The sequence below is a fragment of the Crotalus tigris genome, unplaced genomic scaffold (assembly GCF_016545835.1).
Source record: "Crotalus tigris isolate CLP2741 ecotype Arizona unplaced genomic scaffold, ASM1654583v1 scf7180000017551.9496454, whole genome shotgun sequence".
Taxonomy (NCBI): Eukaryota; Metazoa; Chordata; class Lepidosauria; order Squamata; family Viperidae; genus Crotalus; species Crotalus tigris.
The window spans coordinates 7374294-7401579 of record NW_024096469.1 but is presented as its reverse complement, the minus strand read 5'-3'; the positions used below and the strand labels follow the sequence as shown (position 1 = coordinate 7401579).

Below are 27286 nucleotides of genomic sequence, written 5' to 3'. Positions count from 1 at the left end.
AAAGAAAATGTGAGATCCAGGACATATATTATGCAAAATAGGTTAGACTTAGATTATCTGTTGGCCAAAGAAGGAGGGGTATGTGGAAAATTCAATCTAACAAACTGTTGCATCGAAATAGATGAAAGTGGAAAAGTGTTGAAGGACATAACAGACAAAATGGTCAAACTAGCTCACGTTCCAGTGCAAACCTGGAAAGGATTTAATTTGGAAGACATATTTTCAGGATGGTGGCCAAAGTTACCAGGCCTACAAACCATCATAGTTATAGCAGTCTTGTTAATTCTAGGATGTATTTTGATTCCCTGCTTACTCCCCTGTGTTGTAGCAAAGATTCGAAGGATCTCAGAAAGTACAGCCCAATTAACTGCAAAACATGAAACAATGTTAGCTTTATGGGAATATAAAATGTTGCCCTCTAAAGATCCTGAATTGGAGGAAGAATGATGGAAGTTTAAGTAAGAAAACTTCCAAAGGGGGGAATAATGTGGAATAATGAACAATCACTAGAATAATGATGTGTCTGCATAATTACTAGAATAGTGCTGTGTTAGTAGTATGTGACTAACCTAATGTGCGTTGCACATGGATACAATGTATGTAGCAAACTCTCCATTGTATACCCGTTAGAAATGAACCTAATGTATTACAATGTGTATTTCAATGTGTATTCCTTTGTTCCTGAGAAAAGGAAAGTATAAAACTGAAGTCTGAACCCACCCTCGAGGTTCAGAATTGCTTGTTGCTATTGCTTCTGAACCTGCACAATAAACCTCTCTGCTAAGACCCTCTGGAATTCGTAAAAGTCCTTTCGTTTTCTACAAGAATAGTACATGGTTTGAAACAGATTTTTATAAACAAGCCCAATTAATAATATTAATTATTAACTACTACACTAATATAGATCATTTTCTTGCTAAACTATGATTATATATCCAAGATCGGAGGTGTTTGAACTTGGTTTTCTCACCCATTCCAGCTCTTTCAGAAGATACAATCCCAACACACATGTTATTCTTGAATATGGAAGTTGATGGATTTCCAAGCTCAGTAGCTTTGTAATGATTCCCGAGGTAACTTTGGATGTCTTTTAGGGGCCGAAGAGGGGTCATGTGAATGATGAAATTACTAAAGACAGAGGGGATATAGCGGTCTTCTCTCTCACAGTTGCAGAATATCACTAATTGATAGTCACTGGTATGTTTTAAATGTAGTTTTTGGTATAGTTCCTCTAACTTATAGCCAACATCGTAACTCAACTCATCTGCAAAGAGTAAGGTATAAATCTTCTTTTCTTTCTTGTTTGGAGTAAGGCATCGCCTCATAAACAATTCCACCTGCTCATAGCTGGTTTGTGGTGTACACAATAAGACTTCATCATAAGAGGGTAGCGTCTCTTCTGGATTGTTCATATAGATGGAAATTGTAGAAACCAAAATTTCAGAGCGATGGCAAAGAATGAGGTTGGGCTGTCTAGAATGAAGACCTTGTGGTAACATTCGCTCAATATTCCTTCTCTCTAAATCTGCCAAAGTAGATAGGAATCTACCAAGAGTTTCAAAATCAAAGCAGTGTGGAAGAAATAAACCCATGTTCTCCATGTAGGACCCCCAGATTTCCTCCAAGTGTTCAGTCACCTCTCTTCTACTTGCCTGGTGTCCATATGTTACATCAAAACTCTTTGGTATTTTAGATACCACTAGTTTGGAGACTTTATCAGTATCTTGTCTACTGCAGTTGTGTTTTATGAAAGACAGCATCATTAAGGCAGACTCACTGGGTTCCCCCGAACCAAGCTCCTTGCATAAATATACAAGCTGTTTAGCCATGTAATAATTCAGATAAAAATACTGGGATCGCTTCTCAGACATGAACTGATTCCATCTCTCCAGAAAACTCTCCATCTTCCTGCACATGGCTGGCAGAACCTTTGCCACATCTCCACTTCCACAAAGCCCACAGATGGAATTTAAATTAAAGTTCATATTAATGCAAAAACGACTTTCAGGTGAGCAATATATGTTAGCAATCCAGTTTCGGAAAAGCATGTTTCCAGCAGAATAAAGGTTCATGAAGGACAATGCGAATCTTCGAATATTGGAAAATACCTGAGTGAAGAATACATACAAAAACACAACAGTAGATTGAATCCAAATCATTATTAAGCAATCTATACAATATATATGTAGCCTCAATCAACTTTTGATTATTTAGAATACAGATATGCAATCCATATGCATTTTCTGTGCAGCTCCCAAGTCCTGTCCATTCTATGCTCTAACAAATAAGCTCATAAATAAGCTATGAGAAACCATTAAGACCATATTTGCTGCTGTAAATGGGGGGAAGAAATGTGAGTAGACAAAAAAGAGCATAGAACTGTGGAAGCGTGAGAGATCCAGGAAAGGGCCAAAAAATAAGACATAGGCCCATGTCTGACTATGAGAATGGGATCATTGTGATATTACAATACTGCATCACTGTAGTAGCAATGAAACAATTTTACTATTACTAGAAATGATTACAAATTGTGTGTCTATGTGCTTTACCATCCAAAAGTCTGATATGAGACATATATAATATCACAAAGAGATGAAACAATCCCATTTTCCCCAAAGAAACCTCCTGACCATTACAATTACAGCTATTGTAATAGCTATTACAACTGAGAGACAAGCAATAATCTTTATATACAAAATATATCTATTTTAAACACTTTGGGTATATAAAATCATCAATTCCTCTTAATTAGCATCAGGAAGCTTACTTCAGAAAATTTCTCCACTTGTGCACTTTGTTCTTCTTTTCCAGACATCAACATCAACTTGTTCATCAGTTCTTGAAGCTCTTCCAGAGAATACTGCCGAATCTTCTCTTGGTCCCCATGACTTTCATGGATAGTCAGGTCCAGAACAGTATCCAGGCAAACCTTACAACAAAACATAATATATACAAGCACATAATGAAGACTGCCCATTTTTAAAATATATTAATTCAGTAAACATTAGACACTCATAAAAAAGCAATTTATTAATAAGCATACTTAAACATGATTGTAATATAGTTGAAATGCAATTTAAAATGTTGATGGAGGTAAAAATTGCATGAATACCTTTTTTTTGCTAACTCCTTTTCATTACAAGCAGGCTATTTAATGCAATAATATCCTTTTCATATATTACTGTATTCGGTGTTTAATCCTTATTTTATTTTACACCACGTAAATAGAGCTGGTTCAGCAGTAGAGGCAAACAAATTAAATGCACAAAGAACATTTAAAAATAGTTTTGTGGAAATTAGCAGAAAATAAGAAAAAACAGACCTGTTTTGGGGAATCATTTTTAAGCAATGTCTCACCTTCTGTCCCTCTACTGGGGCCTTAATTCTGTAGATTCCTTTCTCATTGATTCTGGTTGCCAGGGATATAGAAGACAACTCCACAGAGCCATGACTCTCTTTGATAGTTTTTAACCAATCCAAGTATCTTGCAGAATCACGCTATAGGGAGAACATATGATAAGGAATATTCCCATTAGCTTGTATCTTTCCTAAGTCGGGTAAAATAGACAAAATTGAAGCAGACATTCTAAAATTTCTACCCCACTGTTTTTTGGGCTTTCAAGCATATTTTACCTAAGTTTAATTTCACTAAAATCGCCAATTGACATAATATGCAAACTAGACTTTATAAAACATAACTCCATGTTTCTCTTTGAATGCAGAGCACCTAAGTGGTTTGTAGATTTCAGGTTCAAAGAATACTTTTACTAATTAATATGCTATCAGCATAAAGCATCTTTATCAAATGCACAGCCATTTAAAGGGGAGTAATGGAAAGATACAAGGCTGCTACAGTAATTACCAGCTTCTCGGGAAGGTTGTGATCACTTTCCAGAGCTTTCCATATATTCTCCAAACACTTCATGAATTCCTCAAATCCTGCCTCTTGCTTTAAATCATACAGCAGGGAGGAGTAGCCAAACACAGCATCATGGAAACAAGCCACACGATCCACTTCCATGTCATTCTCTCCTGCAGATATTGAAGCCAGCTCCACAAACACTTTCAGCTCATTTTTGTCTAATGGAAAGGAAGAAAGCACTTTGTGAGGTAAAAAGGAAATTTATATTCTATGAACGGCTTCCCTGGATGTATTGAAGTGCTTTCTAGGATGGCTTATAATTGCTTTTTTTGTTTTTTATACAAAAATAAACAATAATGATAATAATGCAATAATAGACATGTGAAAACCCAGCATTCTGAAAAACATTGGAAATGTTCCATTCCACACTGGCTACTTTGTTCCAGATGTGATTCAACAATTTTTAGAAATTAGTCCTCTGAACTTTAAATGTTTTTGCTTCTAAATAGAGAATTAACTAATATAAAATTGTTGGGACATTTTAGAGGAGAAATAGAACATTCCAAAGTTCCCTAAACATTAGTTTTTTTCCAGATAAAGCAAGGCAAATGATCCTGAAGTTTTATCATTATTATGATTAAACTAGATAATGTAGTAAGTTTTGAATTAAAAGAAGAAAGCAATGGAAAACAAGAGTAATTGTAATCTGGAGTTTAATTAATGTAGGACAGGTGTGTCAAACTGGCCGCCCTCAGGCCGGATACGTTATGCACAGGCAATGTCCATCCTGCCTCAGCAAAGGTAAAAAAAGTCGCACTACATCACGATACGCAATTGAGTTTGACACCTGTGATGTAGGGTGTTTTTTTTCTGTTTGTACTTTTCATCATTGTTTATACCTTAAATTTACACTTTAGCTTGATTTATGTAAATAAAGTATGTAAGAACATGTAGTAAATTTCAGTTGGAGCAGTAAATAACTAGTATATTAAAAAAAATTAAAAGGCAGCAATACACTTACATAAATAGCTGCTCCTCACTTTCCCAAAAAGCTTTACGTTGATGAAAACCCACCTCACTCAGCTTATGAGTACTAGTTCTATTCTTTTAGGTTCAAGAAAACGGCTTCCTAAACTGATTAGCAGGCATAAGCTCCCAGGGATTACTAGGTCTCTTTCACTTTCAGGTTGATGAAATGGCAGATGACTGGCTGGTTATTCTCTAGCACGCATGATTTTGTTTCATTTATCTTCATTCTCAGGCGCACCCCAGGGTCATCTAGCTATGTCCCGCTTCATGCTGTTCCCCTTCATCTCTCTTTTCTCCAGTCCTCCCCCCTCAAAACTTTGGTAAGTCTTGTCCCAATCTTTCTCAACAACCATAAATCCAAATTAGGGGAAAGCCTTCAGTTTTATTAACCAAGCTGAAGCCAATAAATCACAGTCCAGGTTTAGCAGGCATTTTAGCCATCATCACATCTTTACCTGACAGCCACCTCCTCCATTATTCAAATTATTTTCCCCAGAATCCTCTCTGATGGTGCTTTAACTCACCATTATAGTAGAGTTGTCTGATATTGATACTAGACCATCTGCAGCCTTTTCCTTCTCCTTTGGGAGTTTTTCTAAGGGAATCAAACTGACCCTTGTTCCTTCCTCCTTGTTTCTAAGGCAAAGTGCAAACTATTTTGTTTGATGTCTGCATGAATATGAAGATACATGAAGATCCCATGGTAGAGAACAAGCTCATCCCAGGTCATCTTCCTTAATTCTTTACAAACATGAAAAAAGTCACGATCCACTACTGAAATAGGCCTCTCAATATTAACAAGCTATGTGAAATATACCGTATGAAAATTTTGCTGCTTAATTGAGAAATAGTTTTAGAATACAGAGAAGTCAGAAAAATCAGAAGTATTTTACCATTTTCTAACACACTTAAGGAGAGCAGATCAGTGTTGAGTTGGCCTAAAGCTAGAGTGCCACTGCTGCCAGCTGAAAGGAGGGTCAGGGTACAGTGTATAAGGCTGTGGTTAGAATGCCATATTGCAACCTAACTCACTGCTCACTCCAGGAATTCGATCCTGACCAGCTCAAGGTTGACTCAGCCTTCCATCTTTCCAATGTCAGTAGAATGAGGATCCAGACTGCACCCATACTGGGAGCAATATGCTGACTCTGTAAACCTCTCAAGAGAGCTGTAAAGCATTATGAAGCAGTATATAAGTCTAAATGCTATTGCTATTACTGGACTGACCAGGGGTAGCCTATTCCTGTCGTTCCTTTCTTCCAGTCTTAACAAATTCAGACTCTTCATAACACACCTCCAAAACAAAACCACCATGGGTACTAATCCCTGAAAGCTTTTGCCTGCTGATCCCACAAAATAGCACTTGCAGCTATGGCTGAAATCCAAAAGTAGAAAACAAAACAGTCCTCAACATCTTTATTTGTTGATGTTCAGAAGTAGTAGCAGGTGCACCCAAATTCTTCTATTACCAAGAGATCCTTAGAGTGATGTGCAGTAATCGTATCTGTATACTAGTTCCATGGAGAGGACTAATACAAAGAAAGATATGTTGTTGCTCAATCTCCTGTGATCCTATAATGTTAAGCCTCACATGGTGCCAACCGCATTAATTACTGCTGCTATTACTACTTATTTTTCTAGCTTTCCTCCTCCCTCCAAATATTCATCAGCCACTTTCCTATATATTGTAGATTAAACCTAGGGCTATGGGCACTCAGGCATAAAGTAACATGGATTCCCAGGAATAGGGTATTTTTATAATTACCACTTTACAGACAAGCTATAGCTATAACCTTCACTTTGATACAGAATTACTCTTTTCCAGCATTCATCTAATTATAGCCTTTATCTTTGTTTATCCTATGTCTTAGTTCCATCTTTCTTACAATGTCTTACTCATTACTCTTTCATTATCTTTATTCAGGTCGGCCAAATCACAGCACAGTTCTCTGCATGCCCAGTTAGTATTATATTGCTGCACTTAGACTTTGGGTTGGGAACAGGTTCTTGGCTTTGTAGCTTGATAGAACTTTTGAAATATCAGCAGACTTTTTTCCTAGGCTGCTACATCATACCTACTGGCCTCTGTCTGGTTGTTTCCAGCACCCTGGGATTCTCTGGGGTATCTCACAACATCTCAGGCTCCAATGGCTGGTGCTTTAGGCAGCCCCATCCTGGATGCCAATAGCTTGGGCTCACGTTGCCATCTTTTCAGCTTCCTCAGCTGCCTACATCAACACTCCCCATGTCTAGTAGCTACCACCCAATATTAATCTGCTGCTGGCTCCTATAGTGATCCTGTCATCACCACACCATTTAATATCTCTCTGCCCCACCCCCAACATTGATCTTTCTATTGTTGCTGCTGCTGCTATCACCGATGGCCTCTTGTTCTCCACTGTACCTTCGAAACCTCTGGGTTTTGCTCTGCTCGCTTTTCTCCTTCTCATTCCATTCTTTCAGCCTTGTGATATAACACTTCTGCATTTGAGTCCTCAATGATACTAAGATAGCCTAGCTCCTTCTTAAAAGGCCAGTTCCTCATTCTGGCAGGGCAAGGAGACCTAAGCTATAGGTGTCATTGCCTCATACCTGGTCTCCTCCTACACAGGAATCTGAAGGGAAAACATTTCTTTAACCTTTACCTTTATCTTTTTCTACGGCATTTATTCACAATAGCATATGTGTGACTTTGTTTGATTACACACGATTGTGCATCTAGATCAGGAGTCCCCAACCCCCAGTCCATGGACCAGTACCGGACCGCAGCATGACAGCAACCGGTCCACACAAAGCCCCATCCATAGGCTGTAGGCAGACACAAAACCACGCACCTTCCAGTTGGCGGAAAAATCTCTCTCCACAGAACCGGGCCCTGCTGCCCAAAGTTTGGGGAACTCTGATCTAGATGTTCTATTTGTCAAGGTTTAATTCATGCTTTATCTCTGGATGGGTAACAGTAGAGAAAGGAAATACACATTCAAGTATGTGTATGTTCCTCATTGTACATCCAAAGGAGAGAAAGTGTATAAGTACAAAAATGTCAGACTGAGAAAAGAGAAAGAGAATACTCAAAAAGATAAATAAAACTTATGTTTTCTCTGTCCAGGTGTCTTCTTGATAAACAGAGTGGAGAATACAACAGCTCGACCCAACACACAGTTAAAACTTTCCTTGGGGAAACAACAGAGATATATCAGTTTTACCTTCCAAAGCCTCTTTGACCCAGTTGATGAACTCCTTCCTAAGTGCCAGCTCTTCAAGGCACAGGCGACGTTTTTCAGTAATATCTTGCAACAGTTTCTTAGCATGCATCAAGGAAGAGCTCATAGAAGAAAGCTTTTCCTCTTGAAAAGACTGGAATTCACTTGTCTGAAGAATAAATTACATATAATAAGAAGGCTGCATGTTAAGAACACACAAATTCCCTCCCCCCTTTGTTCCACAGACTTCTAATTTTGTTTATCCCTTCGGTCTTAGAGATTCACAGAACTGACTTTTTCCCCTAAATACCATTCCTTTTAGGAAATGTAGGAATACAGCAGAGGTTTGTAATTTCCAGCAGCTTAAGGGCCATATCAGTAGAGCATGTAGCCACTACATATCATACTTTTATAATTTTATGAGACTGAAACTTTTTGGTTACTGGACTATCTTTTGAATGGCAAGTTAAAGAGATGTACTTACTAAGTTCAGCAATTGTTGCAGGACACCGAAATTACCAGTAAGTTTCAAAACTTCCTTGACTTTGTCGATAACTTTAGCAGAATCCAATGCCAAATCCAATTCATGATACTGTTGGATCTGCTGGATCCGTTCATCTATCCATTCTCCATTATCTTGATCCTGCAGTTGGCGCATACTTTGGAAATCACGTCTGAGTTCTTCATAATGATTATTAAAATCTTTGAAGAGAGCATTCACTTCAGCAAATGTGATGTCTCCCAATTTCAAGCTGTCATAAATCCTTTGGAACTCCTTGTAACAAGGATTAAATAAGTAATCATACACTTCCTCCATATCTAGAGTTTGATCAATGCCTGAATACTCCATGTTGTTCATCAGTCTCTTGGCTGCCTGCTCCCAGCAATGCAGGAAAATGTGGTTATCTTTATAATCATACACACATTTAGATACAACTTTCAGCTCTGCATTCAAATGGAGAGAGGTCCCTATTCCATCATCACTGCATGAAGTGGGTTTTCTCACTTTCACAAGAGCATCCAAAGTTTTCAGTGACAGATTTCCGCTGTGCCTTTGTTCCACTTCAGTTAAATCAACTTTAAAAAGGGGGAAAAAATATATGTTGGAGCATAGTAATTTTCAGTTCATTTAAGCATTTGATATAACCTGCCCAAAGATTCATTTTAGAGCACCAATCTAAAGAGTTTGTGTTTTCATATTTGTATTATTCCATTTCTCTCATGTTAGAATTTTCAGTTGCTTTCCCATTCATCCTTCCATATATTCAAGCTCTATTTTAGGAGGATATTATTAACAATAACTGCAAAGAAATATCAGATAGCAATTTGCAGAAGAAACTATAAACACTGATTTTAAAATGATCGTCATTTAAAAAATATACCTTTTAAATAGCACTGAACCTTCCTCAACATATCCAAAAGGACTCCCAAATATTTTTGCTCCTTCTTGACATGCAATACTTCCTGTCGTCTCAGATCTAAAACTTTTTCTAATTTCAGTTCTTTAAGTAATTCATTTGGGAGTGACTGTTCTGTGCATTCTGTAATCAAAATTAGGAATTATTATTATTTTGCACCAGCAGATTAAGGATTCATCAGACAATGCACAGTCAAAAATCAATAAACAATATAAAACACTAAAACCCATCTAGACAGCAGATAAACAGATATAAAATCATAATAGCAATAATCCTGAAGTTCTAAAATGCCAAAACACTAATAATGTGTAAAATTTAGTATTTTTAGGAAGGAGATTCTAGGGGACATTGGAATAATATGTCTTTTTCTAAACTAGGCCAATCTGAGACCATCTCATAAACAGACTGTCTTCTGTTCCAACTTTTTTGGAACAATTTTTTTTGTTCCAATTTCCAGATTTTATTTTTTTTCAAAATTAGCCTCCATCCCTGGCACAGCTGCATTAGCATGGTCCAAAATGAGAACATCCTAGCATTCTGTATAACAGTACATATCTCTAAAATGTTTCTTAAGTTGCATGGAAAAAAGCGAACAGATCTTTCATGGCATGTAACATAATTTAAGTATCCTATGTGAGATGGCTCCATAGATGAGTTGGACCCATAAGGTTCTTTCTTCAGTCAGCATCTATCCTCAGTGGGCAGGGGATCTTGTGAAAAGTCTCAATTTAAGACCTTATGGCGCTATTAAGTAAATACGGGAGGAATCATTACTGCAAATAACTTGGGGTCAAATTGCTTAGGAATTTAAAAGTTATTACCGGGTTTCAAAATGGACTCTAGGCAGTGTAAATGATAAAGCACTGTCATATCAAGATAAATCAGTTAGCTACAATAAATAATCCAGCTGTTTTGTGGAAGTAGCTGGCCTAGTTTTAAAGGCAATCCCTCATAGTAATCCCAATGGGAGATTGTTGGCTCAGCCCAAAGCTGGGTGGTTCAAAGCTGGTATAAATTAACCAATAATTATACAAATGTGGGTGGGCACATTTAAAAAACTTTGTTTCTGTACAGAGGTAAAGAATTTATACTCCGGGACTAACATCTCAAGGCAAACGGGCTCCCTAAATTCAAATCACCACATACTTTAACTTTTGGCAGGCTTTCTTTTATTATCTCTAGGCAGATTTTCCTAGCTCCCTCAGTAACTTGCTGCTAGGAACTTCAACTTGTGGTGCTGTCTAGTTCAACAGGATGTATCAGTTCAGGTAGGATTGCCCTAATGCAGTGGTGGCGAACCTATGGCATGGGTGCCAGAGGCGGCACTCAGAGCCCTCTCTGTGGGCCCACGCCGTCGCCCCATTCCTAGATCTTCAGCTGGGTTTTATAAAACCTTTTCACTTTAGGCCTCCACCTCCATGTGCAAAAAAAAAAAAAAAGGTTCAATCATTCAATTTCAACTTCTTGCGGGAAAAAAAAGATCTTGTAAAGTTGGAATTGATTGATTGAACTTTTTAGTCCCACCCAGTCTGCCGTTACCACCGCAGCCATGCCCACCCAATAGGCCACACCCACCCAGCACTCGACGATGCATAAGTGGGTTTTGGGTTGCAGTTTGGGCACTCAGTCTCTAAAACAGTGCTTCTCAACGTTTGTGTGACGGCGACCCCGTCACACAAACGTTCTGCGCATGCGCGGGCCGCGCGCATGGGGGCAGGGCCCCCACGCGCAGCGTGCATGCGCGGCAGCGCCCCCTGCATGGTGCGCATGCGTGACGCCCCCCACGCGCAGTGCGTGTGCACGGCACCGCCCCCATGCGCGATGCGCATGCGCGGGGCTCCCCATGCGCGGCGCGCGTGCACGGTGCCACCCCCATGTGCGGCGCGCGTGCACAGCACCGTGAAAAATGGCGGATCGCCGCCTTTGGCGACCCCCGAAAAATGGGCGATCGACCCCAAATGGGGTCGCGACCCATAGGTTGAGAACCGCTGCTCTAAAAGGTTCGCCATCACTGCCCTAGTGGATTGAGTAAGCGTCTGCATCTTGCTGATGCCTCAGCTGACACCCCCAAACCCACATTCAATGGCTTCATGATTTAAAAAAATGTGGGAATCAACTAGAGGACCCAAGAACCCCAACATACATACAGTATAATATGGGGTACAAGAATAATACTCTTGCATAGCTATCTGAAATGAAGGTAGAGCCATTCTAATACAACAAACTGGTACATCCTGTTGAACTAGATAGCACCCCAAGCTGAAGTTCCTAGAAGCAAAAAGTTTATGTAAGTTACTGAGGGAGCTAGGAAAATCTGTCTAGAGATAATAAAAGAAAGCCTGCCAAAAGATAAAGTGTGTGGTGATTTGAATTTAGTGAGATAATGTAGCTAATCAGGATATCAATCTCCTCATAGACAGGCACAAGTAAGGGAGGGAGGGAAGAAGGAAGGAAGGAAGGATGGATTGCATAGAAGTCTGAAAGCACGAAGTGAATTCCCCTCCCCCTTTTGTAGCCTGGGCTGAAGTGCAAATAAATTATAGTATTAATGAAATCTTATCTCCAGGTTCTTTACTTCTAACATTGCTGCATACTTTCCCAGCCCTCTTTTCTCACATCAGGGTTCTACAAGAATAATGGTACTGCAATTCACTTAACAGTTTAAGAAAAGTACAGCTTCAATTATTTATTTAATGGATTATTAAACCAATATAACATAACAAATTATAATTAAAATAAAAAACCTAAGGTAAATTCAATAATTAAAATAGTTAACAAAGAAGAGCTTGCCACCTTCCTAAGGACTGGGAGAATGGGAGCCAAATGCACCTCTTTAGGGAGTGTCCCCCACTGCTAGACCACTACACAAGGTCCCTTTCTGATATAAAGCACTGTATAAGATCAGCAGCTCCATTTGCAGGAGCAGCCGACAAGTGTGCATGGAACCATCCCCTACCCAGCCCTGCCGATCTGCAAAGACGGGAAGATTGGGGAACTCTGCTCTAAGATGACTCCGCATAAAAACAAAATATGTATTTCTTTATTATCCTGGTGAGTTATGATTTATGATTTCATAAAACCCAATTAACCATGCAATTAAACTACATTCACACAATTCATCCCTCTCTCCATTAGTATAAGCCACAGGTCGGCAACCTGCGGCTCTGGAGCCGCATACAGTTCTTTGAGTCTTCCCCTGCGGCTCCCAGTCTCCTCTGCCATTTGCAGAGAGAGACAGAGACAGAGAGAGGCACTTGCGCTTCCCTTTTCTCTCTCTCTCTCTCTCTCTCTCTCTCTCTCTCTCTCTCTCTCTCTCTCTCTCTCTGTATGTGTTTGTGTTTGTGTGTGTGTGTAAAAAAGAGAGTGGACTCATGGTGTTCTCCGACGGGCTGAAAAGCTTATTGGGTGGGGCTCCTCTCTTTGCTGCGTCTCTGCAGGAAACAGGAAGCAGGAAGGGCAGGAGAGAGCTAGCTAGCCCAGCTATGCTGACTCAGGAATTCTGGGAGTTGAAGTCCATGAGTCATAAAAGAGCCGAGATTGCCTACCCCTGAGCTAGCCCAATAAGAATGTGTATCAGCTTTTTGGAGAGCAGGTTGAAGCCAGCTTGCCAGGTGAGCAGAAGATCGGGGAGAGGGAGAGGGGGGGAGAGAAAGAGAGAAAGAGAGAGAAAGAGGAAAGAGAAAAAGAGAAAGAGAGAGAGGGAGAGAAAAGAGGGAAAGGGAGAGGAACAAGAGAGAGAAAGCGAAGAAAGAGGGAGAGGGAGAGGAAACAGAGAGGGAGGGAGGAGAAAGAGAGAAAGAGAGGGAGAGAAAAAAGATAGAGAGAGAGAGAGAAAGAGAGAGAGGGAGGGAGAGAGAGAAAGAGGGAGAGAGAGAGGGAGGGAGAGACAGAGAGACAGAGAGAGACCCTTTTGACATTTAAAATGAAGATAACACTGCATATATCCTTTTTTACCTTTATTATATATATATATATATATATATATATATATATATGTATATGTATATGTATATGTATATGTATATGTATATGTATATGTATATGTATATGTATATGTATATGTATATATAACAAATAACAAGCGACCACCAGGAGGATTTAAGTAAGAAATACTTTACTAAAATCGGCAAGCTTTCATTGGGAACTCCCAACATCGTCAGGGCTAAAAAGCCAGTTAACAATGATGACTTAAATAGGTTTAGCTGACATTTGTACCCGGCTCTTGGACCGCGTCACCGGCCCCAGCCAGTCAATTTGTGTTCCAGATGTTTCCTTTGTACTGCGTTCTCTTCTGTCGTTCTTTCGGACCTTCCTACCTGCCCCTTCATTGTCAATATTTAGATTTGCTAACACCCTTATTTCCTCCTCCCTTCTGATGGTATTTACTCTCATTTCATCTTTCCTTCTGCTGCAGGTCTCGGGGGCATTAGATTTTCTCTTAGTGTTAACCTCCGTTCCACTAGGGCTCCACGTACTTCTCACCCCTTTTAATTGTGGGTCGATGTTTTCTCCCTGTTCTGTATTCCCCTCTCCCTTATCCACACGGGTGGTGCTTGTCTGAGCACTATGCGTTCTAGCGTTTGTGCTCCCATCCCCCACCTTGACGTTCTCTATGTTATACCTATAATAAAGATAAAAAAGAATATATGCATTGTTATCTTCATTTTAGATATCAAAAGGGTTTTGCGGCTCCCAGTGTTTTGTTTTCGGTGGGAAATAGGTCCAAGTGGCTCTTTGAGTGTTTTGGGTTGCCTACCCCTGGTATAAGCAAAAGGGACTTACTTATGAATTGTGTCTTATATTTTATAATTAGCTCCAGATCCTTAATCAGAATATGGCCTGTTACGAGTTCATTAGCAGCATTTTGAAACGAGAATTCAGCAAGAGTCATTAACGATCGAGCTTCATCAGTAAATTTGTTTAGAGTGTTTTCTTCTGCACCTATTAAACATATCAAAAACAGTAAGAAAGATTTGGGGGCATTAAATTGCTCAAGTTAGGTACTTCTTTCTTGTCATCTGAAAACAATGCCATGCAAAATGACTTACAGGTGCTTGATTATGACCATTAGTTCAGCAACTGTTTGAAATTATGACAGTGCTAAAAGGACTTTACGATTTGTGTCCAACTTACCGCCAATGTAGCCCCCTCCTGTGATCATACGATTACGATCACGGTCACATGACTGCAATCTGGATGCTCATGATGAGTCGCCAAGCACCCTGCAACTATGTGATCACCATTTGCAGTCTCCCCTACTGGCTAACCCTGGGAAGGCTCTGCCTCTGCTCTTTTCAGGGGGCTTGCTGAAAAAGGGCTGTTTTTCAGCCAGTCTCCTCGAGGACAAAAACACTCAACTTTCTTTGTCAGGAAGAGTTTTGCTCTTAAAGGGGCAGCAAAAAAGCTGCTTGCTTGGAGAGACTTGAGTCTCATCGGCAAGCAGTTTTTCCTCCTTCTTTGAGCAAAGAAAGGGAGAGACTCAAAGAAGGAGCAAAAAATTAGTCCATTTTCACCCAACCTCTTTAAGAGAAAGAATGCTGCCTGACAGATTGATTTTGCCCCACTTGGGGTGGAGTGTCTCCAGCAGGCAGGCAGGAGAATGAATGGGCTGGAGAAAAGTTCTGATCATGAAGATCTGAGCTGCTTCTCCACAGCCAACAGCTGTAGTTCCCTTCTGTGCACGGAAGGGAACTACCCACCTCCCTCCATCCCTTAAATCCACTTAACAACCACACCTGGAAAAGCCAGTATGCAGTCAGAAAGCTGGGTCAGGTCATGTAGTGTATGACTATGATTCTGGATTCAATTACAGTCGTAAGTCGAGGACATCCTGTATTCTCAATTTCCTATCTCCCTTACATGCATACTTTCCTATATCTCATTTTTCAGCCCTGCCCATAGATGTAACTCTATTATTTTTGCCAAACAGGAAAAAAATTAAAAATACTATATATACATTTAATTAAAATATCAACGAACATTTGTGAAGCAGATTACTATTTCATAATTTCATACAATATGCTTGTATCAAATATACAAATGTATGAAATATCCAATATAACTCCTCCATTATTCTATATTATGTAACTATTTTCTGTTATGTAGCTACTTTGATCATTTATATATTCCCTCTGACTATAAAATGGATCCTGTAAATGATTTACATACAATTGAAAACAAACAGGTATCTGCTGTCCTGCCATTCAAACAGATGCTTTAGTATACTTTGAAAGTCTCTCAAAGGCATCCCCGCATCATCCTTTGGCCAGGATTTTATGATGGCTGCAGATATAATTTTACCCAGCTTGTTCATATCATATTTAGATATCAACTCAAGCAGATTCTGTTGTTTCTAGAAAAGACATAGGAAAAAAGAATGTAGTATTAGGCAGTAATGAATTCAATATATCACACAATGATTTTGCACCTCTGTCAAGGTTGTCACAAAATTCATTATATCGTATAATGGGACTTCCCCAATGAAAAAGTATTTTTCCTTCCATGTGGATTTTTTCTTCCACTCGCTGAGATAGATACTGTTCTTACAACAGGGACAATCACCACTCTGTGGGAATGAAGGATCCTATAAACTGAAAAACGATGCATGGGCAAGATTTGAAGGCCCTCCCTTTAACTTTCCTATATTGTATCTATAAACTACAGGCTAAATAACAATCCTTACTCTTAGGTAACTTAGGGAAAGACATTACTATTGTTACTCCCAGCAAACCAACCTTCACTTCTGAAAGAGACAGAATGATCTTGAAAAGCTGTCAGAAATGGACTGAGAACAAACATTATGTGAATGTAAGTTCCTATTCATAATAGGTGTGAGAATCAACTTCTGGAACAAAGAGGAGATTGTGACAAAGAGCATCCCTGCTGTCTGGAAAAATATAAAAAAACTCAATCAGCAGAATCGGCTAGTTTAGTATATATTGCATACAAATAAAGGTAATGTATACTAAAAAAACTAATTTAATGAATGGAAAAACATGAAACTAAGGTTGTTCTTCTATAGTTACAGTAATAGGATATTTAAAAAGTCCATGCTAAAAATTTTAAAATTTTATATCATTGTAGCAAGGATACATTACAGTTCAGGATTTGGTGTACTTTGGGTTGTATGCACAAGTATAACCAATACTCTGCTACAATCTTGAAATTCCCTTGCAAGGCAACATACAGTATTGTTCTCTGTGTCCTGCCTGCTAAAATGTATAGACGAAAGATTTCTCAGCCAACTTGGAAGGAGAGGATGGCATATGTCTGGAAGGTACATTGCTTTAATCTGTGACTATCTGAAACATAACAACCATTGTATTTACAGAAAGATCAGACAATCTTTGATATTAAATAAATTACCTGGTATGCTGAATCAATAGCTTCAAGGGCACAATTTTCAAATGTTTCCAAAATCACAGAATTGAATTTTTGAATTTTCTCATAGTGACTACAATAGACTTTAATTTGTTCAACAGCTCCTTCCTAATTAGAAAACATCAAAATAGAAACAAAGCACAATTTGGGGTTACAAAATATTTATAATCTCCAAAGTGAAGACATAGAACAGAAGAATTTGTGATTACGGCAATAATATCTGAACATAATAAATTATTTTTCAAAATATATAAAACGTTCTGCTTGTTTAGGATGGAAATCGGCATAGGTCACCACAATTATCTTTTGTAATAGTTTTTCTACAATAATTGGGCATTTATAGAGTCACTTAATTTATTCCTTTTTTAATTCGCACACTTGAGAGACTCTCAGAGGGTTACAGTCACAACAAAAAATGTCCATGCTACAATTAAAACTGCATAATAATTAATCAGTTCGCAAACATTAAGCCACAGATAAAATTATTCTTTAAAAAAGAAATAAAATCAATGGTGGCATCTTTAAATCTTCTTAAGAATTTGATGTTTAATAATTCCTTAAAGCCTAACAAGGTATGAACTGACTGGATTTCAAGGAACAGAGAATTCCGTAACATTCATGCTGCCACAAAGAAACATTTGTAGACCTCCCTTCCCTAAACTCATGGAAATGGGGAGGCTACTAGTAGTTTGGAAGAAATTCCATACTTGTTTATGTCAGGTGCTTCATTCAAACTGAAATCAGATGTTCTACATAGACAAATCACCAACTATCTGCTCAGATATGAAAGTGAGGTCTAAACTTGTTACTTATATATGTTCTACCAGAGATATTTGGGACAAGTCCATAATTGCCACAAAGATCCTGAACTCCCAAGCCTGTTTCAACCAATCCAGAGAGTATGGAGATTGAAGTCACTAAAACATGAGAAGTTCTCCAATATCAGTCTGAGACCAAATCAAGGGGCTCACAGAGGGCATCTGCTGATACTACACCAGAAGGATACCCAAGTTGTCCCTACAACCAACTTAACATACAGGCATTTATTTCTGATTTAGCCTCCCTGGCAACAGGCACAATCTCTTCAGGGTTTAATATCCTCCATCCTCTTTATCCCTGCCAGCAAGGACCTAAAACCCAGGAATGCAATTCTCTGAGAAGGCAAGAGCAGCACCCTCATCAGATATCAATAAAGCATACCAAAAATGCATTTTCTTCCCAAAACAAGTCTTAGACAAGAAAGATTGCAATAAGAGATTTGGTTTAGATAATTTGGAGACTCTTTCAACAACAGACATGATATTAATCATCAAGAGCCCAGGAATGTTGAGAATTGTAGTCACCGCATTTTTGGAGGAAACTAGGTTAAAAAAGATTGCTATAGAAGAAAAGCCAATTATTGGTTTTAATTGTATAGTTAGTTGCGCCAAGCCATATTTTAACCATTAATTTTTGAATAAGCTGCACAACCACACATCAGCTCAAAATAAATGGTAAGTTTATATTACTGTAGTGATTCATTCTTGTCTAAAATCATATTTTGCTGATGCTAGAAACTCCAAGCAGTTTTGCCAGATATGATAGTGATCAGACTAATCTTGGTTTAATGTCAATAAAAGAAGACACATGTCACACATTACATAAAAGCTTTTCATACATTTGAAGTAGGTTATGCTCATCTAGATTAATTACTACAAGCAGATTAATATCTCATGTATATAACACTATATATCTACATACCTGTTTAATTCTGCTTTTCAAAATTGTACTTAAAGTTTCTTTCCAATCTTCAGAATGACTGCTATTAGGAAACTTTATTTTCAAAAAGTGATCCCATGCCTACAAAGAAAACATTATTTTACATTTTTAAAGCCACAAATGAAAAACTGTTTAAGGCAGAAGTAGGAATGAGAGTATTTATTCCACTCAAATGGAAACATTTAACTTTAATGCTAGAATACTTCATCACCTATTAGAAAAAAATACATGGTTTTTAAAGTATGAATCGTCAATTAACTATAATAAAAGGGACAGAGAATTGGAAACCTAAACTAAAAATGTAATGTTAGGTTAAGCTCCATCTTCAAACCCAAAGGAAACTACAATTTGAGATCCTATTATGATTTCCAGGAAGTAACTATGAAAACAATGTTCGTAATTTCTAGAATAAAATAAATTAGTTTCAACTTTGGTCTCATGTTTTCTCTGTCCTCTAATCTTTCTGAAGTAACACTCTGCAGACTTGTAAAAACTGAGAAAAATATTGCAACTCATGTCACATGCCTCCGATAGGCTAGGATGATCAACAGAGATGCTGGTTCACTTCACAATGTACACTGCAAAAAATCACTTATTAAACAGTTTTCAGTAAAGATTACTGATATAAAAAAGGCTAGGAAAAGAAAATTAGAACTACCGTTAAAAGAAAAAGGAAACTACAAATTATAGCGTTCTGGATAAAATCTAGATATAGTTGCAATTCCAAAACACAAACCTCAAGTTCCTCTTTCCAAGAAAATGTAACTGATCTTTTTTCCAGCAAAGGTTTTGGAAGACGGTAATTAAACCAATCGCTAGCAGTTTTACGAACACTTTGGTATATTGTTGTGGCAAACTCCATTTCTGAAGCCTGTCATATGAAAAGGAAAATATAATTTGTTGAAAGAAAGAACAGCATATTTCCTGAATGAACATAAGTAAAATTTTGAGAGAGGAAAATCCACTCAGAGGCAGTTACCCATCTCTAGTAATAATAACATCATCAAACAACATTTGTCTATCTCAGGTCCTTGAGAAGGACTCAATGGGTACCTAAAAGGCTAAACATCTGGCTATGAGATGAAACTTAATAATAAAAGTAGATTTAATATTTTAGTCCTCGATCTACAACTGTAATGGAAACTGCCCATTATGTTCGTAGAGTGAGTCACTCGTGTGGTTGACCTGATTTTTACAACCTTTGTTGCAGTGATTGGTGAGCAAACATCAAAGTCAATAAGCGACTGCTTCAGTCATTAAGTGAACACCACAGTCACTGAGCAAACCAATTGTTCACTGTGGGCCAGTTTTGCCAAAAGTAAGTGCCTGTTTTCAGCAAAACGTCATAAACTGTAATCACATGACCATGGGATGTTGCAAACAACCATAAATCAAGGCTTACCTTTATAGACATCCATTCATGTCAACTCTGGGTGACTTACAAAATATAATACTAAATTTAAACAGTTAAAAACATAAAATAAAACAAGTCAGCTCAGGCTAAAAGCAATCTTTAAAATGCAGCACAAGGCACCCCCCAACACATTAACACCAAGCCTAGGATCATGTGACCATGGAAATGCTTATAAGTGTGAAAAATGATCATAAGTCACTGTAACTTTGAATGATCACTAAGCAAACTGTTGTAAGTCGAAGACTACCCGTACTTTTATCTGCCTGAAGTATTCCAAAACGGTGATGTTTTCATATAACTACCTCACCAAAGCTGTTTGTCCCAATGAATTCCACCCCCCAAAGTCTGAAACTTTATAGGGTCTCCTGCTTGAGTGGGATTGGGACTAGAAGACCTCCAAGATCCCTTCCAAATCTGCTATTCTGTTCCTTTAGTCAGTGAGCCTTTCCCCCACTCATCTTAATGAACTACCAAAGGGCAAGAGAGAGAAGCTTACCTCTGAGGGTTCGAGTGCAAGAACTGTTGAAACAATCTCCACTGCTGTAGCTAATAACTTGTAATGTGGTATTGCTGGAACCTGATGGCTGCACATCTCATGAAGTTTTTGACAGGCAACAGCAGAGTTTTCCCAATCATCTTGCTGAATTGTACTGAATTGCAGAAAGTTTGTATATTTGTGCAATTAAGAGAACACCAGAAATGCACATTAAAAGTATGCATAACAAAACAAGACTCATGAGTTCAAAATGACATTTGCAATGAAAACTAAGCTTACAGGAAGGTAAAATACTTCTCTTCATCTTCATAACCAGTCATACACATCTCCATAGTTGATTTTTTGAACCAGGAAGTCTTCTATAGAAGCCATTTTGTGACTATCAACATCACTACTCATAAAATTCCAAACATGTGCCTCCCCTGGAAAAGTTGCCTACTACTGTATCAAGGTTAAGTGTTAAAGAGAGTCCTAACAAAATACTGGTAGTTCTGAGATTACCACAGCAATTGGGTGGGTTATAATCAAGAGCAACTACCTCTGGTAAGTGATGCAAACATAAAGCATGACATCAAGTAACCACATTACTTAGCGATGGCAGTCCTGTTTGCTATCATAACCTTAGGACTGTGTGGGTCACTAAGGGGAAAGAGGCAGGAGCCCAGGATAAGGAGTGCAAGCAGATGTGTTTGGGGGGGGGGGAATGCTGTGAGAAAGTCTTGGAAAGCATGGAAGGATTGGCAAGGACCATGGGGGAGCTGACAAAGGCAGGCCCTGGGAAGCACGGAGGGCCAGCAAGGGTATCAGGTAGGCTGGCAAAGGTGAGCACTGGGAAGCATGGGAAGTTGTCAGGCTCAAACAATAGTGCCACAGGTGAAAGGTTCGAGTTGGTAACTTTACTGCATTTTACCTACAATACAGGAGTTTCCCCAGACTGCTTGCCTTATCTTGGGAATAGACAGGTATGGTTCCATGGGGGGGGAGGGCAGTCCTGGGTCTCCTGCAGCTGCACAACAATTCAAGGCTAATCCCCTGCTTGATTCCTTCTCCATGACTGGCTGGGCATTCCTCAACAGAGGGCCAGCAATGGCAGCAGGCGGTTGCTAAAACATGGGGACAGGGAAGCAGGGTCTATGGAAGCTCATACTCTGTAGTGGGACTTCTTTGTAGGAAGGAAGAGTGAGGCCATATTTTTTCTTTTTCCTTTTCTCAAAATCACTTCTTACTTTGTTCTAACAGTCTGCAATTCTCCTTTTCTAGTAGAAATAACCCAGCCATGAAATGCTAATCATGGCATTGTCACACATGAAAGTGGCATATACATGTTAATAAATAAAACAAATGAATCTTTCTAACTTCTGTTAAAACATTTTTATATACTAGTCTTTATGGTTATTAAAATAACATGTAATCTTTTATGACTAATAGTTTGTGGATCGTGAGCAATCCATTTGATGGAGCACTTTATTGTGCAGAGGCATCATGCTTCCTTCAGACAGTGAGGGCCATGTAGGCCATTTTGTCTTAGAAGGCTGGGCCACACTTTTGATCAACAAGTCAGCTTTGCAAATGGTGGTTTCTGAGCATGGTCTCTCTAGAAATTGCACACACATCAACTACTCATTCCGATACCTGATTGAATCAAGTACCTCCTGAATGACCTAAAGACACCTAGTTGTGGGTTATCATTTTCAGCTGGACAAAACAAAGCTACATAAGCGATTCATTATCAATTTTTCTATTGTTTACTTCATTAAGGTGTGTTCTAAATGAATGCTTTTTTAAAAACAGAAAAAGTACATGCATGTTTTACTTACATCTTTTTTTCTGACAGGATGTGCAACAATTTTTCTAAAAGCTTTTTTACATCCTAAAACAGAGAAAAAAGATCAGATTAAAAAGAATTACTGTTTTAGATAAACATCTCCCAGACAAGTGGCTTGGTACAATTTGCTACCTAAAGAGGTGTGTGTGTGTGTGTGTGTGTGTGTTGTATGTGTTGTGTGCATCTAAATGCCTCCATTTGAAAGAAACATATCCTACCCTTGAGAAGACTTGGAATTCTGTGCAGTGTATCTCCTTAAGGGCACAGGGTACTTTATTATCAGTTCATGATGGCTACCTAGTTTTGTCTGAAGCTGCCAAATCTGGCCAATTATTTCCCAAGTGAATGAGTATTCCTCCCATATATGAAATTCTATGACGTAAGCCAGGACATGCAGTACTGCCCTGATAAGAATAAAGCCGCTTTGCAACCTACTGTTAATATGGGACCCTTCCAGAGGTGAATGATGGATATTGTGGGCCCAAGATATCAAAGGCAAACAGTACGTCTTGACCGAAGGAGGTTATTCTACCTGGTAGACAAAAGTAGCAATTTGGTATGCCAAAATGATGCCAAATCTGTAAGTCATGCCTTAATGACCAATTTACTAGAATAGCTCAGACAAACCTAGCTCTCATACTTGCTGATGCATATTTCACATCAGAAGTAATGACAAATCTATGGGTCTCTGGTATCTATCCCTTGTCATCGTTAGACAAAGATGATTAAAAATGTTAATTAGAAATCAGAACAGACCTGACAATTTTGAGAGTCAATTCTCAAGTTCTTCAGTCTATAAAAAGTTCCCAGAAGACAGTCGAATGGATCAGCATAAGGGCCAGAGATAAATTCCACCAGGTCACAAAGTCGTAACAAGCAGAACCAGGATCTGAATAATGTTTGGTTTCCTTTCAGTAAATGCTTCTTTTCCATTATTAGATTCCTTTTCAACAAACAGAAATGCATGACAGTGACACAGAAATTTGAATAAAAACATAAACACAGCAAGTATTCTCCAAGTACACTTGTAGGAGCTTCAATTTCAAAATTATATGGAATGTGAGGAACTGTCAATCCAGAAATTAAGAAATTTCAGGTTGGTTTTGTATTTGTCAGCTACTATATATAAAAGAACTGGGTTTGCTAATTCAGATTTTATTTATTTATATTTCATACTCCTTAACTGCCCATCTCCTCTGGAGAGGTGCTCTGGGTGGTGTGCACTTTAATCAATAAAATTAAACAATTAAAAACAGAACAATTTAGGATTAAAATGTTAAAATTATAAAACAACTTTATAAAATTGTAAAAGATGAACAATTCAAATATAGGGAATTAGTTGTTAGTACAGGTGGGGCTGATTCTCATAGGGTTAACCAACTCTGCAGTTGTGTGGGTGGGCCCCTCTGTCTCCCCCCATGCAAGGCTACACAGCCAGACTTTGATCCTTTTCCAAAAGGTCAAGAAATTGGGGGCTTTCCTCACCTCTGAGGGCAAGCAGTGACAATGCAATGACATAAAATTATCATAAAACATTTAATGACAAATCATTTGTCATAAAACATTTCCTGTGTTTGATTATGCTATACTTTTCAACATGGGCTATTTTTAAGACAGATTCATCTCTGAGTATGTCCCTGATTTTTTAAGACTTTAAAATACATTAGAAGCTCTGCATGGTAGAAAGTAATTGGGGAATTTGGTATGAAAATATCTCTGAAAAGATGATCCAACAGGTCATGGGGTTCTCTGTTTTGTTTATAACATTATCAGTTTTGCTTTGTTAAAAAAAAAAATACCTCCAAAACATGACTACAACCCACATCAAATCAGAACTATGCAACATTATAAAAAGTTAAAAACAAAAGAAAAATAATTTCAAAGCCATGTACAGTAGCACAGATGTGTAGATTACTGAACTTCTTAATTGAAAGGAAAAATTCATATGTTTTGGTGCCAAACATAACTGAGTAGAAAGGAGATGAGGTACAGTCCCTAAATAAGTGCTATTACAAGCCACAGCATTTTCAATTTTATTTCTGCCTGGAGCCATATAAGCTTCCTTAGTCAGTAGCACCGTAATAATTAAATGCTATGGATAGAAATATACATAATTTGAGTTATTCAAACTATACCCCCTGTTTAAACTCTTTCATTCAGCATTTCTATTTCAGCTTTAAAAGAATTCATGATGCATTCTGGCAAATGAAAAACTTGATCTGTTTGTTTGTTTATCACTTTTTGGATCGCCCACCTTCCTCAGAAATGGACTCTGGGCAGTGTACAATACAATGTTATTTTATGGAAAAGAGTATATATAAAAGTTAAACATTTAGAAGAAGGCAAGGATGATTAACTATTATTAAAATTAGTTAAAAGGCAAAAGGAGGACTTGCATGGCACTAACCAGCCCCAGAACTATGTGCTCCTCTGGGCTCCCCACGCAAGGCCACAGAGCAACATTTTGACTCATTTTCGAAAAGCCAGGAGAGGGGGGATTTGCCTCACCTCCAGGGAGATGAATATTCCACAGGGCCAGAGTAAGGCTCTCTTCCAACCAATCAGAGTTCTTAACTGTCAGAGTCTGCCATATACCTGACCTGATTGATCAGGTGGGATGGCTGATGTAATGGGATAAAGATGGCTTCATAGGTAGCCTGGCCCCACACCACATAGGGCTTTATAGGTCATAACCAACATCTTGAATTGGACCCAGAAGCAAACTGCCACCCAATGCAGCTTGCAGAACAAAGGTGTTACATATACCTTTCTTTGGGCACCTAAAATTGCTGACATGGCCATCTTCTCTACCAGCTGGAGCTTCTGGATAATTTTCAAGGCTATCCCCATGTACAGCATGTTCCAATAGTCCAGTTTTATTAGTTATTTAATATTAATCATTGGAATATTGTTGCAAAATATGGCACTACCTAAAGTGTTAGTTACCACCTCAGAAGTACTCCCCATGTTACATAATGGTTTCTTGTCATCTCAATTCTTTCTTGAAACCTTTGCACACACCCCAGTCATTTTAATGGACTAATCAAGCAAAAAGATCCAGACACCTAGAGAAAGTTCAATTATTCATACAACAATTGACAACTTACTATTGTTATTAACGTCAGTATTGTTTGGGAGGTCACATCACCAAACAGAACCATTTCTATTTCTTGGAGTCAAGTTTTGCAGTCTATAAATACTGACAATCCATGCCCTAGCTCAAATCAACTTTTAAAAGTCAAAAATCATTTCAAGAATAACAATAGGCTGAAAAACCTACCTATTGAAGTTTCTGTTTTGATCTCTGATCCCCAAGTACTGAATACCTTCCAACCTTGCCCATTTCTCTTCTGATGAATTCCAAGTCCTAATCTTACATTCAGAATCAGTCACAGTAAATAGGTAAAGAACTGGGAGTGTCCACACCCACTGGTGAATCTTTTCTTCAATACAGCTGTTACAGAGCATTATCAACTTCTCCTCCACACTGAAAGAGATAGAAAAAAATAAGTTCTAGTGAAAAAAACTATTTATCAGAAATTCTCTGTGCAAGCTAACTTGCTTTTCTTACTGCCAACAGAAATACAGTCCTTCAGAAATATAACAAAATAATGTAATTTTGCTTTCTTCCTGTTCTACACTGGTGGCCTCCAACCATTTGAGACCAATAAGCAGATAGGGAATACAGTGGCAGGCCAGAGAAAACACCTGCCCTAAGACAATATTTGCAAAATAGCTGCCATAACAACACAGCTACTGAGATTATCTTTAATGATCTAGAGATCAAGCTACCTTTTTTACCAATAGCAAATGGGATCTGTTTTCAAATAGTGAAAGAAAGATCTTGGGTGTTCTTTACGTGAGAGGATGCACATAATTGGGACTTATACATCTCTTGCAAGAGCTGTACAAGACGTTTCATTTTCTTTATTTCCTATTCAGTTAATTTTGCCCCTCTTCATCTCCATCCTAGCTACATTTTCCAATTTCTTTTCCCTTTCCCTTTCTCCCTATTACCCCATTGTTGTTTCTTCTTACTTTTTGAGGGAAAAAGTAAGGGAAGGAGGGAAATGTCTTCTGGGAAGAATATAGAAAATGTGTTGTGCTTTGGATATACACAAGCCAAAGGTCTGGTCAATTACAGAGTGTCCACCTTTGATCAGAATGTAAACTCTTTGCAGGCTTGCCTAGCAAATAATCTTTTCTCGTGATCATGATGAATAATAAGCTTAATCAATAGCACGATGAATATTCTAGTGCAATGAAGTACATACAACTCATCTAACAGAACAGATGCAGGGAACTACAGCAGTATTCTTATGCTGGACTAAAGCCACCGTATGCCAAAAATCAGAGAAGATCAAAGTTTCACTGATGGATGAAAGCAGTCAAGAGCCAGGACATGATTCCAGGGTCAAAAACTGCCTGGGAACACCTGAATCTCCCCTCCCAATTGTTTCCTGTGTGGGGAAATATTTCTGGAATCAAGATGCTCCAAGACATGTTTTGGAAACCACCCAATTACTAATTTAGACAACATATTTGCTTATATCAGCTGGGAAACTCACATTGATCAGTGGCATGTACTTCTGACTGAGCTGCATTGAAATTAAGAAATGTACTAAAAGGACAACAATATTCTAACTTTACAGCAATAAATCCATGCAATTATTGTACTGTGCAGTATTGCCTTGTGTGGTGATTATGCTTAAAGATAAAGATCCTGAGAGGGGAGGGAAAAGATTCCTTATGTTTTCTGTGTGTGTGCGTGTGTGTGTGTGTGTGTGAGAGAGAGAGAGAGAGAGAGAGAGAATGTATTTTTGTCTGTAAGGGAGAGCATGAAGATAATGCTTAAGGTAATTTTACAAACAAAATTTGTTTTATAAACAAATATAATTATT

At 38.4% G+C, this 27286-nt stretch overlaps 1 protein-coding gene across 1 annotated transcript in view; it reads right to left on the bottom strand.

Annotated features, from left to right (window-relative positions):
• LOC120309132 (E3 ubiquitin-protein ligase RNF213-like) overlaps positions 1–27286 on the bottom strand; it is a 117936-nt gene that overhangs the window by 74610 nt on the left and 16040 nt on the right. The window contains exons 7-22 of the mRNA XM_039346031.1: positions 25666–25872; positions 23142–23328; positions 22378–22430; positions 20561–20714; positions 19387–19521; positions 18633–18731; positions 16878–17000; positions 15681–15864; positions 14295–14453; positions 9477–9635; positions 8579–9171; positions 8098–8263; positions 3863–4080; positions 3358–3498; positions 2768–2929; positions 971–2108 (exon numbers count right to left, since the gene is read on the bottom strand). Coding sequence (XP_039201965.1) covers positions 971–2108; positions 2768–2929; positions 3358–3498; positions 3863–4080; positions 8098–8263; positions 8579–9171; positions 9477–9635; positions 14295–14453; positions 15681–15864; positions 16878–17000; positions 18633–18731; positions 19387–19521; positions 20561–20714; positions 22378–22430; positions 23142–23328; positions 25666–25872 — 3878 coding nt within the window. The remainder of the gene's footprint in view (positions 1–970; positions 2109–2767; positions 2930–3357; positions 3499–3862; positions 4081–8097; positions 8264–8578; positions 9172–9476; positions 9636–14294; positions 14454–15680; positions 15865–16877; positions 17001–18632; positions 18732–19386; positions 19522–20560; positions 20715–22377; positions 22431–23141; positions 23329–25665; positions 25873–27286) is intronic.